This window comes from Ailuropoda melanoleuca, chromosome 2 (assembly GCF_002007445.2).
Source record: "Ailuropoda melanoleuca isolate Jingjing chromosome 2, ASM200744v2, whole genome shotgun sequence".
Lineage (NCBI taxonomy): Eukaryota > Metazoa > Chordata > Mammalia > Carnivora > Ursidae > Ailuropoda > Ailuropoda melanoleuca.
In genome coordinates, this window is record NC_048219.1 from 80,138,535 (window position 1) to 80,152,128 (window position 13,594).

Below are 13,594 nucleotides of genomic sequence, written 5' to 3' on the forward strand. Positions count from 1 at the left end.
AAGAAAAAAGAAAAAGGACCCAAATAAATAAAATCGTAACTGAGAGAGGAGAAATAACAACAAACGCCACAGAAATATAAACAATTATAAGAGGATATTATGAAAAATTATATGCCAACAAATTGGACAACTTAGAAGAAATAGATAAATTCCTAGAAACATATAACCTATCAAAACTGAAACAGGAAGAAAGAAAATTTGAACAGACTGATTACTGGCAAAGAAATTGAATCAGCAATCAAAAAACTCCCAATAAACAAAAGTCCAGGACCAGATGGCTTTCCAGGTGAATGCTGCTAGACATTTAAAGAAGAATTCATTCCCATTCTTCTCAAACTATTCCAAAAAATAGAAAAGGAAGGAAAACATCCAAGTTCATTTTATAAGACCAGCATTACTCCAATACCAAACCCAGATAAAGATGCCACAAACAAAAGAAAACTACAGGCCAGTATTTCTGATGAACACAGATGTAAAAATCCTCAACGAAACACTAGCAAGCCCAACCCAAAAATACATTAAAAAAAATAATCCACCACAATTAAGTGAGATTTACTCCTGGGCTGCAAGTATGGTTCAGTATTCACAGATCAATCAAGGTGATACATCACATCAATAAGAGAAAGGATAAGAACCATATGATCACTTCAATAGACACAGAAAAAGCATCTGACAAATTCCAACATCTATTCATGATAAAAAGCCTCTACAAAGTAGATCTAGAGGCAACATTCCTCAACATAATAAAGGCCTTATATGGAAAACCCACAGCTAAGATCATCCTCAATGGGAAAAAACTGAGAGCCTCTCCCTTAAGGTAAGGGACAAGACAGGGATGTCCACGCTCACTGCTTTTATTCAACATAGACTGGAAGTCCTAGCCACAACAGTTAGACAACAAAAAGAAACAAAAGGTATCCAAATCAGTAAGGAGAAGTAAAACTTCCACTATTTGCAGATGACATGATACTCTATGTAGAAAATCTGAAAGACTCCACCAAAAAACTGCTAGAACTGATAAATGAATGCAGTAAAATCACAGGGTACAAAATCAATGTACAAAAAATCTTTTGCATTTCTATACATCAATAATGAAGTAACAGCAGAGAAATTTTTTTGAAAATCACATTTACAACTGCACCCAAAATAATAAGATACCTAAGAATAAGCACAATCAAAGAGGTGAAAGACTTATACTCTGTCCAAGACTTGTACACAAAGAAAAGGAAGGACATTCCATGCTCATGGACTGGAAGAATATTGTTAAAATATCTATGCTACCCAAAGCAATCTACACATTTAACGCAATCCCTATCAAAATATGAACAGCATTTTTTACAGAACTAGAACAAACGATCCTAAAATGTGTACGGAACCACAAAAGACCCTGAATAGCCAAAGCAATCTTAAGAAAGAAAAGCAAAGCTGGAGGCATCACAATTCTGGACTTCAAGTTATATTACAAAGCTGTAGCGATCAAAACAGTGTGGTACTAGCCCAAAAACAGACACACAGATCAACAGAACAGAATAGAAAACCCAGAAATAAACCCACAATTGTATGGTCAATTAATCCGTGACAAAGCAGGAAAGAATATCCAATGGGAAAAAGTCTCTTCAACAAACGGTGTTGGGAAAACTGGACAGCAACATGCAAAAGAATGAAACTGGACTGCTTCCTCACACCATACACAAAAATAAATTCAAAATGGATTAAAGATGTAAATGTGATATCTGAAACCATAAAAATCCTAGAAGAACACAGGCAGTAACCTCTTTAACGTCAGCTATACCAACATCTCTCTAGATGTCTCCTGAAGCAAGGGGGGAAAAAGCAAAAATAAACTATTGGGACTACATCAAAATAAAAAGCTTCTGCATGGTGAAGGAAACAATCAACAAATCTAAAAAGCAATCTACAGATGGAAGAATATATTTGCAAATGACATAGCCAATTAAGGGTTAGTATCCAAAATATATAGAGCTTAGAAAACTCAACACCCAAAATACCAACAATCTAATTAAAAAATGGGCAAAAGATATGAACAGACAGTTCTCCAAAGAAGACATACAAATGGCCAACAGACACATGAAAAGATCCTCATCATCACTCATCATCAGGGAAATGCAAATCAAAACTATGAGATATCACCTCATTCCTGTCAGAATGGCTAAAATCAACACAAGAAACAAGAGGTACTGGTGAGGATGTGGAGAAAAAGGAACCCTTGTTGTGCTTTTGGGAATGCAAACTGGTACAGCCACTATGGTAAACAATATGGAGGTTCCTCAAAAAGTTAAAAATAGAACTACTCTATGATCCAGCAGTTGCACTACTGGGTATTTACCCAAAGAATATCAAAACACTGGGGCACCTGGGTGGCTCAGTCACTTAAGCATCTGACTTCAACTCAGGTCATGATCTCAGGGTCCTGGGATGGAGCCCTTCATTAGGCTCTGCACTCAGCAGGAAGTCTACTTGTCCCTCTCCCTCTCCCCTGGTTTGTTCTCTGTCTCTCTCTCAAATAAATAAAATATTTTTTAAAAATCTAAACACTAATTCAAAGGGATACATGCACCCCAATGTTTATAGCAGCACTATTTACAAGAGCCAAGACTGATGAATGGATAAAAAAGATGTGGTGTATATATACAATGGAATATTATTCAGCCATAACAAAGAATGAAATCTTGGGGCACCTGGGTGGCTCAGTCAGTTAAACATCTGCCTTCAGCTCAGGTCATGATTCCAGTGTCCCTGCTCAGTGAGGAATCTGTTTCTCCCTCTCCCTCTGCCCCGCCCCTCCCCTCCCCCCTCACTCATGCTCACTCTCTTTCTCGCTCTCTCAAATAAATAAATAAAAATAAAAAATAAAGAATGAAATCTTGCCATTTGCAATGGCATGGATGGAGCTAAAGTGTATAATGCCAAGTGAAATAAGTAAGAAAAAGACAAACTTGATATGATTTCACTCATACGTGGAATTTAAGAAACAAAACAAATGAGCAAAGGGGGAAAAGAGAGACAAACCAAGAAACAGACTCTTAACTATAGGAGACAAACTGATGGTTACCAGAGGGGAGAGCATGAGGGGATGGGTTAAACAGGTGATGGGGATGGGATGAAGGAGTCTCTACTTGTGATGAGTATTGAGTGACTAATGAAAAACCTTAAAAAAAAAAGTAGCAAGAGAAGAGCAACCAGTTACCTACAAGGAAAACCCCACGAGGACATCATCTGATTTTTTTTTTAGCAGAAACTTTGCAGGCCAAAAGGCGGTAGCATGATAATATTCAAAGTGCTGAAAGGAAAAAACCTCCAGCCAACAATATTCTACCCAGAAGGGTCACCATTCAACCAAAGGAAAGATAAAGAGTTTCCAAGACAAACAAAAGTTAAAGGAGTTTATCACCACTAACTGGCCTCACAAGAAATGTTAAAAGGACTTCTTTAAGTGGAAAAGGCCAAAACTTTAGGAAAAATTTATGAAAGATCAAGCTTCCACTGCTAAAAGCAAACATACAGTAAAGGCTGTAGATCAATCCCTTACAAAGCTAGTATGAAGGTAAAAGACAAAAGCAGTAAAATCAATTTTATCTACAATAATTAGTTCAGGGATACACAAAATAAAAAGATGTAAAATGTAACACCAAATAAGGGAGTAAAGGGAGAAAGGGAGTAAAAATGTGGTACTTTTAGAATGTGCTCGAACTTAAGTGAACATCAACTTAAAATAGACTCCTGTATACATAGGATGTTATGCATAAACCTCATGGCAACCACAAGTGAAAAACCTATAATAAATACACCAAAATAAAGAGAAAGAAATCTCAGCCTAACACTAAAGAAAATCAACAAATCAGAAGGGAAGAGAGCAAAAAAGAAGAACAGAGACAAACTACAAAACAACCATAAAACAAGTAACAAAATGTCAATAAGCACATACCTATCAGTAACTACTTTAAATGTAAATGGACTAAATGCTCTAGTCAAAAGACATAGGGTGACTGAATAGATGAAAAAATAAAAAAGACCCACCTATATGTTGCCTCACTCAGACCTAATGACACACAGACTGAAAGTGAAGAGACGGAAAAAGATACTCCATGCAAATGGAACCAAAAAAAGCTGGGGTAGTAATACTTATATCAGACAAAATAGACTTTAAAACAAAAACTATAACAAGAGACAAAGAAGACATTACATAATGTAAAAAGGATCAATCCTACAAGAAGATATAACAATTGTAAATATCTATGCACCCAACATAGAAGCATCTAAATATATAAAGCAAATACTAACAGATATAAAGGGAGAAACTAACAGCACTACAATAATAGTAGGGAACACCCCACTTCCATCTAAGAGGAAAGTTTATAGCAATACAGACCTACCTTAAGAAACAAGAAAAACCTCAAACAATCTAATCTTTAAAAAAAACTGAAACAGAAGAACAAATCTCAAAGTCAGTAGAAGGAGGTAAATAATAAAGATCAGAGCTGGAAAAAAAATAAAGACTAAAAAAACAATAGAAAGGACCAATGAAACTAAGAGGTAATTCTTTAAAAAGATAAAACTGATAAAAACATTAGATACTCATAAAGAAAAAAGAGGACTCAAAATCAGAAATGAAAGAGAAGTTACAACTGACACCACAAATGCAAAGCATTACAAAAGACCACTACAAAAAATTATATGCCAACATACTGGACAACCTGGAATAAACAGGTAAATACCTAGAAACACACAATCTTCAAAACTGAAAAGGGAAGAAAAAAATAATTTGAACAGACCAATTACTACTAATAAATTGAATCAGTAATCAAAAATCTCCCAACAAACAAAAGTCTTAGGACCAGCTGGCTTCATAAGTGAATTCTACCAAACATATAAAGAAGAGTTAATACATATCCTCAAACTCTTCCAAAAAAAATTAAAGAAGAAGGAATGCTTCCAAATTCATTCTACAAGGCCAGCATTAACCTGATACCAAAAAGAAAAACACTATGAAAAAAGAAAATTACAGGCCAATATCCTTGATGAACATGATGCAGAAATCCTGAATAAACTAGTAGAAAACTGAACTCAACAATACATTAAAGGATCATTCACCATGATCAAGTGAGATTTATTCCAAGTATGCAGGGATGGCTCAATATCCACCAGTCAACATGATACATCATCACATCAACAAAAATGATTTTTAAAAAATCATACGATCATCTAGATGGTAGAAAAAGCATTTAAGAAAATTCAGCATCCATTCATGATAAAAACTCTCAACAATGTGGGGATAGAGGGAATATACCTCAACATAATAGAGGCCATATATGAAAAACCCAGAGCTAACATCATACTCAAGGGTAAAAAGCTGAAAGCTTTTCCTCTAAGATCAGGAACAAGACAAGGGTATCCACCCTCACCATTTTTATTTAGCACAGTACTAAAAGCCCTAGCTGCAGCAATCAGACCAGAAAAAGAAACAAAAGGCATCCAAATTGGTAAGGAAGAAGTAAAACTGTCACTATTTGCAGATGACATGATGCTATATATAGAAACCCGAAAGACTCCACCAAAAACTATTAGAATAAATGAACTCAGTAAAGTTGTAAGATACAAAATTAATATACAGAAATCTGTTGCATTTCTATACACTAATAATAAATTATAAGAGAAAATACAAAAACAATCTCATTTATCATTGTATCAAGAACAATAAATTACCTAGGAATAAATTTAACCAAGGAGGTAAAAGATCTGTACTCTGAAAACTATAAGACATTATTAAAGAAACTGAAGATGACACAAATAAAAAGATATGCCATGCTCATGTATTGAAAGAACTAATATTGTTAAAATGTCCATCCATACTACCCAAAGCAATCTACAGATTCAGTGCAATCCCTACCAAAATACCAAAAGCATTTTTCACAGAACTGGAATAAATAATCCTAAAATTGGCATGGAACTCTAAAAGTTCCCAAATAGCCAAAGCAATCTTGAGAAAGAACAACAAAGCTGGAGGTATCACAATACCAGAATTCAAACTATACTACAGAGCTACAGTCATGAAAACAGTATGGTACTGGCACAAATACAGACACAGATCGATGGAACAGAATAGAGAACCCCAAAATAAACTGCACTTATATGGTCAATTAATCTACAGCAAAGGAGGCAAGGATATACAAGGGGGAAAAGACATTCTCTTAAATAAATGGTGTTGGGGAAACTGGACAGCTACACACAAAAGAATGAAACCATTTTCCTAGACTATCTACAAAAATAAAATTGATTAAAGACCTAAATGTAAGACCTGAAACAGTAAAACTTCTAAAAGAAAATATAGACAAGTAATAATCTTGAACATTGGTCTTAGCAGTACTTTTTGGGATCCGTCTCCTCAGACAAGGGCAACAAAAGCAAAAATAATCAAGTGGGACTTAACAAAATAAAAAGCTTTCTCACAGCAAAGAAAACCACCAACAAAACAAAAAGGAGACTTACAGAATGGGAGAAGATATTTGCAAATAATATATTCAGTAAGGATTAACATCCAAAATACATTTAAAAACTCATACAACTCAATGCCAAAAAAACTAACAATGGAATTTAAAAATGGACAGAGGAACTGAATAGATGTTTTTCCAAAAAAAAAAAAAAAAAAAAGAGAGAGAGAGACATCCAGATGGCCAACAGACACATGAAAAGATGCTCATCATGACTAACCATCAGGGAAATGCAAATCAAAATCACAGTGACATGTCACCTGACATCTGTCAGAATGGCTAGTATCAAAAGCACAAATAACAAGTGTCGGCAAGGATGTAGATAAAAGGGGACCCTCTTGCACTGTTGGTTTACAGTTGGGAAAGTAAATTTTATGCAGCCACTTTGGAAAATAGCATGGAGGTTCCTCAAAAAATCAAAAAGACAGGGGTGCCTTGGTGATTCAGTCATTAAGCGTCTGCCTTCAGCTCGGGTCATGATCTCAGGGTCATGGGATCAAGCCCCACATCGGGTTCCCTGCTCAGTGGGAAGCCTGCTTTTCCCTCTCCAACTCCCCCTGCTTGTGTCCCTCTCTCACTGTCTCTCTCTCTGCCAAAAAATAAATAAAAACTTTAAAAAAAATTAAAAAGACAAATACCATGCAATCTAGTAGTTCTACCACTGGGTATTTATCCAAAGAAAACAAAAACACTCATTTGAAAAGATATATGCTTCCCTATGTTTATTACAGCATTATTTACAATAGCCAAGATAAGCAACTTAAGTATCCATTGATAGATGAATGAATAAAGAAGATATTGTGTACACACACACACACACACACACACACACACACTAGAATATTACTCAGCCATAAAAAAGAATGAAATCCTGCCATTTGTGACATGAATAAACCTAAAAGGTGTTGTGCTACATGAAATAAGTCAGACAGAGAAATAAAAATACCATATGATTTCACTTATATGTGAAATCTAAAAGACAAAACAAACAAAACAGAAACAGTCTCATAAATACAAAGAACAAAGTGGTGGCTGCCAGAAGAGAGGGGAATAAGAAGACGAGTGAAATAGACAAAGGGGATTAAGAGGTACAAATTTCCAGTTATAAAACAAATAAGCTTTTAGTTTTATTGTAAATAAAATGGGGTGTAAGTACAGCATGGGGAAGGTAGACAATAATATTGTAATAACTTTGTATGGTGACAGATGGTAACTATACTTACCATGGTGAGCATTTTATAATGTATGTAAATGTCAAATCACTGTATTATACACCTGAAACTAATATAATATTGCATATAAACTTTACTTCAATTAAAAGCAAATATTTTTTTAAAAAGAAGTAAAGGGCTTCTCTGCAGTAAAAATAAACAAACAAGAAATCAGACTGTGATAAGTGCCCTGAAGGAAATGAATAGGGCCATGTAACCAATAACAAGGAAAGACAGGGAACTACCTTAGGGTCATCAGAGGAACAGACATTTACTCTTCCACCTTAAACAACTGGGGGGGGGGGGAAGGAAAAAAGTATATGAAAAATGGGTTTTAAATGTTGGACAATAGACAGTAATAAGGGAATTAAATGAGTTGAGCCCCATGATTGCCCCAGATTATTGCTTAGAGGCCATTTCTAGGCTGTGGTACAGGAAAGGGGAACCCAAACTGAACCAGGCAGTCTTGCTGTGTTGAGGAGACAGAGTTAAGAATTCGGAAAGGCCAAGACAGCTGGAATTTGCAAAACAGAGTACCAGAGAGAAGACAGCTGCTTAGAGAGGACAGTTCCAAAAAAATGTACAGAGGGTTCCTTTCAAGTCTTTAGGTAAGTACTGACCAGTGCAATACTTGTTGTTGGGAAATACCAAATAAAAGGGAAAGGACTATCAAAAAGAAGCAAGCAGAGACATTCTGAGCTGGGACTAGTTTGCGTTCCCACAGTCAAATTGGAAAAACCTCATATAATAAACACTGGGTTGAATACTCTAGGAGGATATTGCTTTAGTAGGGGAGAAAAGTAGCCCTCAGTACCAGGACTGTTCTGGCCCACCTAACAAAGCTTCAAAGCAAGCTTTGAAATGATCAAACTGTTTCCGAGTAACTTAACTGTATTCCAAAAAGAGCTCAAGAAGATTTAAAAGAATACACACATGTACACAAAAACCCAACACCCAACAGTATAAAATTTAAAATTAAAAAATTACCAGGGATGCAACGTAGCAGGAAAATATTACCCAAAACAAGAAAAATCAATCATTAAAACAAACCAAAATATGACACCGATGATACTTTTTTAATGTCCTTATTTACTATTTCTATTATAAATATATTTATTATGTTAAACAAGGTAGAGAAAAGAAATAGCATATTAAGGAGAGACATGAAAGATTTTTTAAAAATTGAACTTCCACAGACAAAAATACATTAGGTAAGATTAACAGCAAATTAGTGCAGAAGAATAAGTTGGTGAACTTGAAGACATGGCAACAGAAACTATCTGAAATTAAAGACAGAGAAAGAAGACGGGAAATGTACAAAACATTAGTAAGCTGTGTGACAATTTCAAGCAGACTAACATACATGTAAATTGGAGCCCCAGAAGGAGGTAGGAGAGAGTGGGGTAGAGAAAACGTATTTTAGGAAATAACAGACAAAATTAAACTATATAAATCCACAAGTCCAATAAATGCAACAAATCCCAAGCACAAAAATCATGAACTACACCAACGCACATTATAATTAAACTGCACAAATTTTATAAAAACCTTAAATTAAAAGCAGCAGAGGTTTAAAAAGATAAGAATGACAGCAGACTTCTTGTCAGAAACAACACAATCCAGGAGGCAGTGGAGCAACAACACTTTTAAAACTAGAGTTTTATACCCAGCAAAAATATCTTTCAAATATAGATTCAGAAATCTTTCTCAACAAGGTGGGCCTGTACACATTGCTAAAAGAATTTTGGATTTTTATCTTCAAAGTAATTGTAAACCACTAATAGATTCTAAATGACGAGACTTGCATTTTAGGAAAGATAGTAAAACTAACTTTCTGAGAAGAATAGATTGGGCTTGGGGGACAAGGGGCCATACATATGTAAGAGCAAAGGGAGCATAAACTTGTTCACAAAAACAAAGAACATTGACATCAACTAGGGTCGTAGAAATGGGTATGGAGGACAGAGGACTGATTAGAAAAATATCTAGAAGACAATTATCCAAAGACTTGGTGCCTGGATGTGAAGTTTGTGGAAGAGGAAGGAATCAAGAATGATTCCTGTTTCCAACATGAGCAGCTTAACTTATATATAATTTTATCCACCTGAAAAGTAATTTAAACCAATTATACACTATCAAAACTGTAACTGAAACAACCCATAAGAGTAAACTATTCTAAATACTGCATTTAAACTAAACAATGCACTGTGTAAAAGTTGTAAATAAAAACCAAACAGGTTTTTTTGCAGGAGAAAAAGATACAGGTATGAGCTTTCTTCATCTGAAATTTGCACTGAGCTCAATCTTGCACTGATTGAGTTGCTATTGTTCCTTATGGAAAATAGTAAAAGCATGATTTCTAGGAGTCATCTGATGAGATACTAAAGCAGCTTTACAAAACAGTTGCTTCAACAGGCAAATCACTATAATGGGGCTGTACCTTTGAAAGAAATTATAACTCTCATACAGCATTTAAAATGGCTGCAAGTTTTTGGTAATCCCTCCTAGTTCAGCAACCTTGCTTCCTATGTTTCTATCTTCACAGTTAGGAGTCTATTGGTGAAAGATTTTTTTAAAGGTCTTAAATAGTAACAACAAATGACTCACAAAGTGCTATACACTATATGTTGTGTTAAGTACCTTACATGATAATTTCATTCAACCTTAAAAACTCTATTAGGTAGTAGTTATTCCCATTTAACAGATAAATTGAGATGCACAGAGGTTAAGTAATTTGCCTTAGATTATGAAGCTAGTAAGTCACAGAGCCAAGGATATGAACCTAGATAGGTCTGATCTCAATCCCTGGACTCTCAAGAAATTCATCTTTAAACTTCAAAAATCTTCCTGCACATTAGAATATGTATAATTGATACACTGATTTTGTGTGGGTACATTCTTTACATGTAATCCCTAAGTTTCTAAATTATTTCCTTCTAAAAATTCACAAAGTCAAGGGGAATAAAAGTACGCTTCTCATGTGATGAGCACTAAAGTATAGAATTGTTGAAACATTATATTGTATGCCTGAAAATCATGTAACACTGTAGGTTAATTCTATTTCAATAAAACAATAAGATAAAATAAAAATTCACAAAATCTTATCATTAAAATGTTCAGACTTTCAACTTGCCTCAAGAGAGACTTCAAAGCGGACAGCTTCAAGAGCAAGAATTGTATGTAGGCTATGAGAGTTTTCATTAACATATGTATATGCATGTGTGTAACAGGGAATGCTGATGAGGGAATCCAAATCATCAAAGGCATAACTCAGCTGAGTATAGACACGAAGGATCTGAATTTGAACCGAGGGTCGGGTACCTTGAGCCATACAACAGACAAACTACCCATGCTTCACTTAGCACTGTGATAGGCAACAGCTCAGATGATTTATGTGGAAACCGTGTTGTGTGATGGGCATAAACGTGTATGCATACACTTACACTTCACATGCTGAATTACATGGCACATTACATGCATGTCTCTTTCCCCAACAACTAATACAGTTACTAGGATTAACTTCAAAACTGTAAACTAATTACAATTTTCTCCATAGTTAACAGAAACTCATAGTTTAAAAGGTGTTTTTTTTTTTCTGCAACAACAACAAAAAAGCCTAGAAACTGAAATTCTCCAATAAAATTCTTTTATTCGGGTTCAACCTAAAATAGTTTAAATTTGATATCTCTTTGCTAGAGAAAAGAAATCTCCAATTGTATAGACGTAATAGAAAAGTACTGAATTTGCCATTTCCAATAGAGGATATTTTCTTCATGCGTTGGGCCTCTACCATAGTAACCCAAAAGACTACTTGCAGTCAATATAACTGTCACAGCACTGAAATGCCCAAAATCAATTTCCTAACTTAGAAAGTTGTCCTTATTACCATAACGCATGATCTGAGTATTCATATTATTTGAAAACTGTGAAAATACAATTTTTGGCATGCACTCCCAGCTGGAAAAGGATTTGTTCCTCTGAAAACACCATTCATAAGATTAGGCAGAGCTGAGGGCACCTCTGTGTGTGAACAAGCAGGTCGGTGTCTCATGGTTTCTGCAAGTCCTCTCCTTTCTTAATGGGTAAGTACTGATGCCAGCAAGGGGACAGTCCAGGTACATGGCTCAGCTTAGGACTTAATTTTCCACAGCTAAGAAAAGAAAATCACCAAAATAAGTTAGTTTTAAGACCAACAGTTGGGGCTTACAGGTCCACTTACATGACTATGAACTGAGAACCCTTACATAAGAAGAGCAATAGCAACCACAGAACACCACAGCGAAGAAACATGAACAACTTCCAGGGTCAAAATGACATATTGCAGTTCATGGGGCTTGGGTTTTCATTCACTCTGCCTCTATGTATTTCCCTAGATGAGAAGACGACCATTCCCCAGCCCATGCTATTAGATTGACATGAGAGCCAAACGTGATTTTTTGTTCCATTCAAGAGCACAGTCTATTATGCTTGTGTCAAACGAGAAAACCTAAGCTAAGAAGCCTGGGCACCACCATTAACACGTCTATTTCACCTGTTTTGCCTCAAGAGTTCTTTCCAGGCCAGTCTCCAGGCTCCCAATCTCCCTCTCTCTCTCTCTCTCTCTCACACACACACACACACACACACACACACACACACACACACACACACAGGTGAAGAGCAAGGATTATTATAGTTGGTAATTTTTAAGACTAAGGCTAGTAAGGAGGGCACATATTGCATGGTGCACTGGGTGTTATACGCAACTAATGAAGCATCGAACTTTACGTCAGAATCCGGGGATGTACTGTACGGTGACTAACATAATAAAAAATCGTTAAAAAAAAAAAAAAGACTAAGGCAGATGCTACAGGGTACTGGTCTCACTTACTCTTATATTAAATCCTAGAAGATCACTTATAACACCTGAGACAGCAGAAAGGATAACGACTCGCGTTATATTGTAGATTAAGGGATTCATTGTCAGTCCATAGAGTCTAAATGGTGTGTCCAGCTCCTACAAAAACATGAAAGGACGGAGATGAGATCCATGGCCTCTCGATGGCCGCAAGTATTTTCTGGGCTGTTTTTTAGGTCTTGGGGAGGATAACTGCATCAGGTCATTTTTCCTTCATGCCTAGTAGCTGCTTTCAAAACACCTGTAACAGACACCTACTTTTCCACCAGCTCTGTGTTTAAATGTGGGTTTGCATTTTATGTCATTTTTAATTTGAAAAATGTGACAGACGTCAGCAATCACCAGAACCTGGGTAACGAGATGGGAAATTTTTTTTTATATAGTCATTAACCCCAACTATCAAGCTGGCATTTTGAATGAACACAGCCTGGCATCGATCTGTTACTAGGGTCGCCTCCGGTAAGTAAAGCACTGATTTAAGTGCTAGTAAAAGTGTATCACAGGATATTACTTACTTTCAATAACTTGGTGGACAGCTTTAATACATTATTTACTAGAGTAAGCTGTTCTTTCTTATTCGGCTTTTTCTCCATCTTAAGATATAAATTAATCTAAGGGAAAAAGGAGAGATTAAGGCAAATGTCACAAAAAAGATCTATCTATACTGCATCAAGTCTGGCAGATTCGAGGGTAATATTTTCAAATAAAATAAATTCTGAAATTCCTGAAGCTATTTCTACAGAACACATAAGTCACATACCCTACCCCCCAGCCCAGTCAGTCATATTTGGCAAAGAAAAGTCACTTAGTGGATTAAAAAAAAAAGAAGTAGTATTTTAAATATCAAAACAATGAAAAGTGTGATACTAATTATAACATAACAATTAACGTGAATTCCTTCATATGTTCTATGTCCCCCATATAATCTAACATCCTCAGGAAACGCTAATGAGATGTAAGAAGATAGCTGCTGCTTT

The 13,594-nt window shown here is 35.6% G+C and overlaps 1 protein-coding gene across 34 annotated transcripts in view; it reads right to left on the reverse strand.

Annotated features, from left to right (window-relative positions):
• The window catches only part of PHTF1 (putative homeodomain transcription factor 1), a 70,797-nt gene that overhangs the window by 13,250 nt on the left and 43,953 nt on the right, over positions 1-13,594 (reverse strand). For 23 of the 34 annotated variants that reach the window (XR_004623375.1, XR_004623372.1, XR_004623369.1 and 20 more), the window contains 3 exons: positions 13,133-13,228; positions 12,591-12,716; positions 11,739-11,870 (listed from right to left, as the gene is read on the reverse strand). The exons of 10 other annotated variants lie outside the window; for them this stretch is intronic. Coding sequence is in view for 1 of the 24 variants with exons in the window: in XM_002918246.3 (XP_002918292.1) it covers positions 11,850-11,870; positions 12,591-12,716; positions 13,133-13,228 (243 nt within the window). In the remaining 23 variants the exon portion in view is untranslated. Of the gene's footprint in view, positions 1-11,349; positions 11,871-12,590; positions 12,717-13,132; positions 13,229-13,594 lie in introns of those variants that run through there. One more of the 34 variants, XM_002918246.3, reaches the window with a different exon arrangement.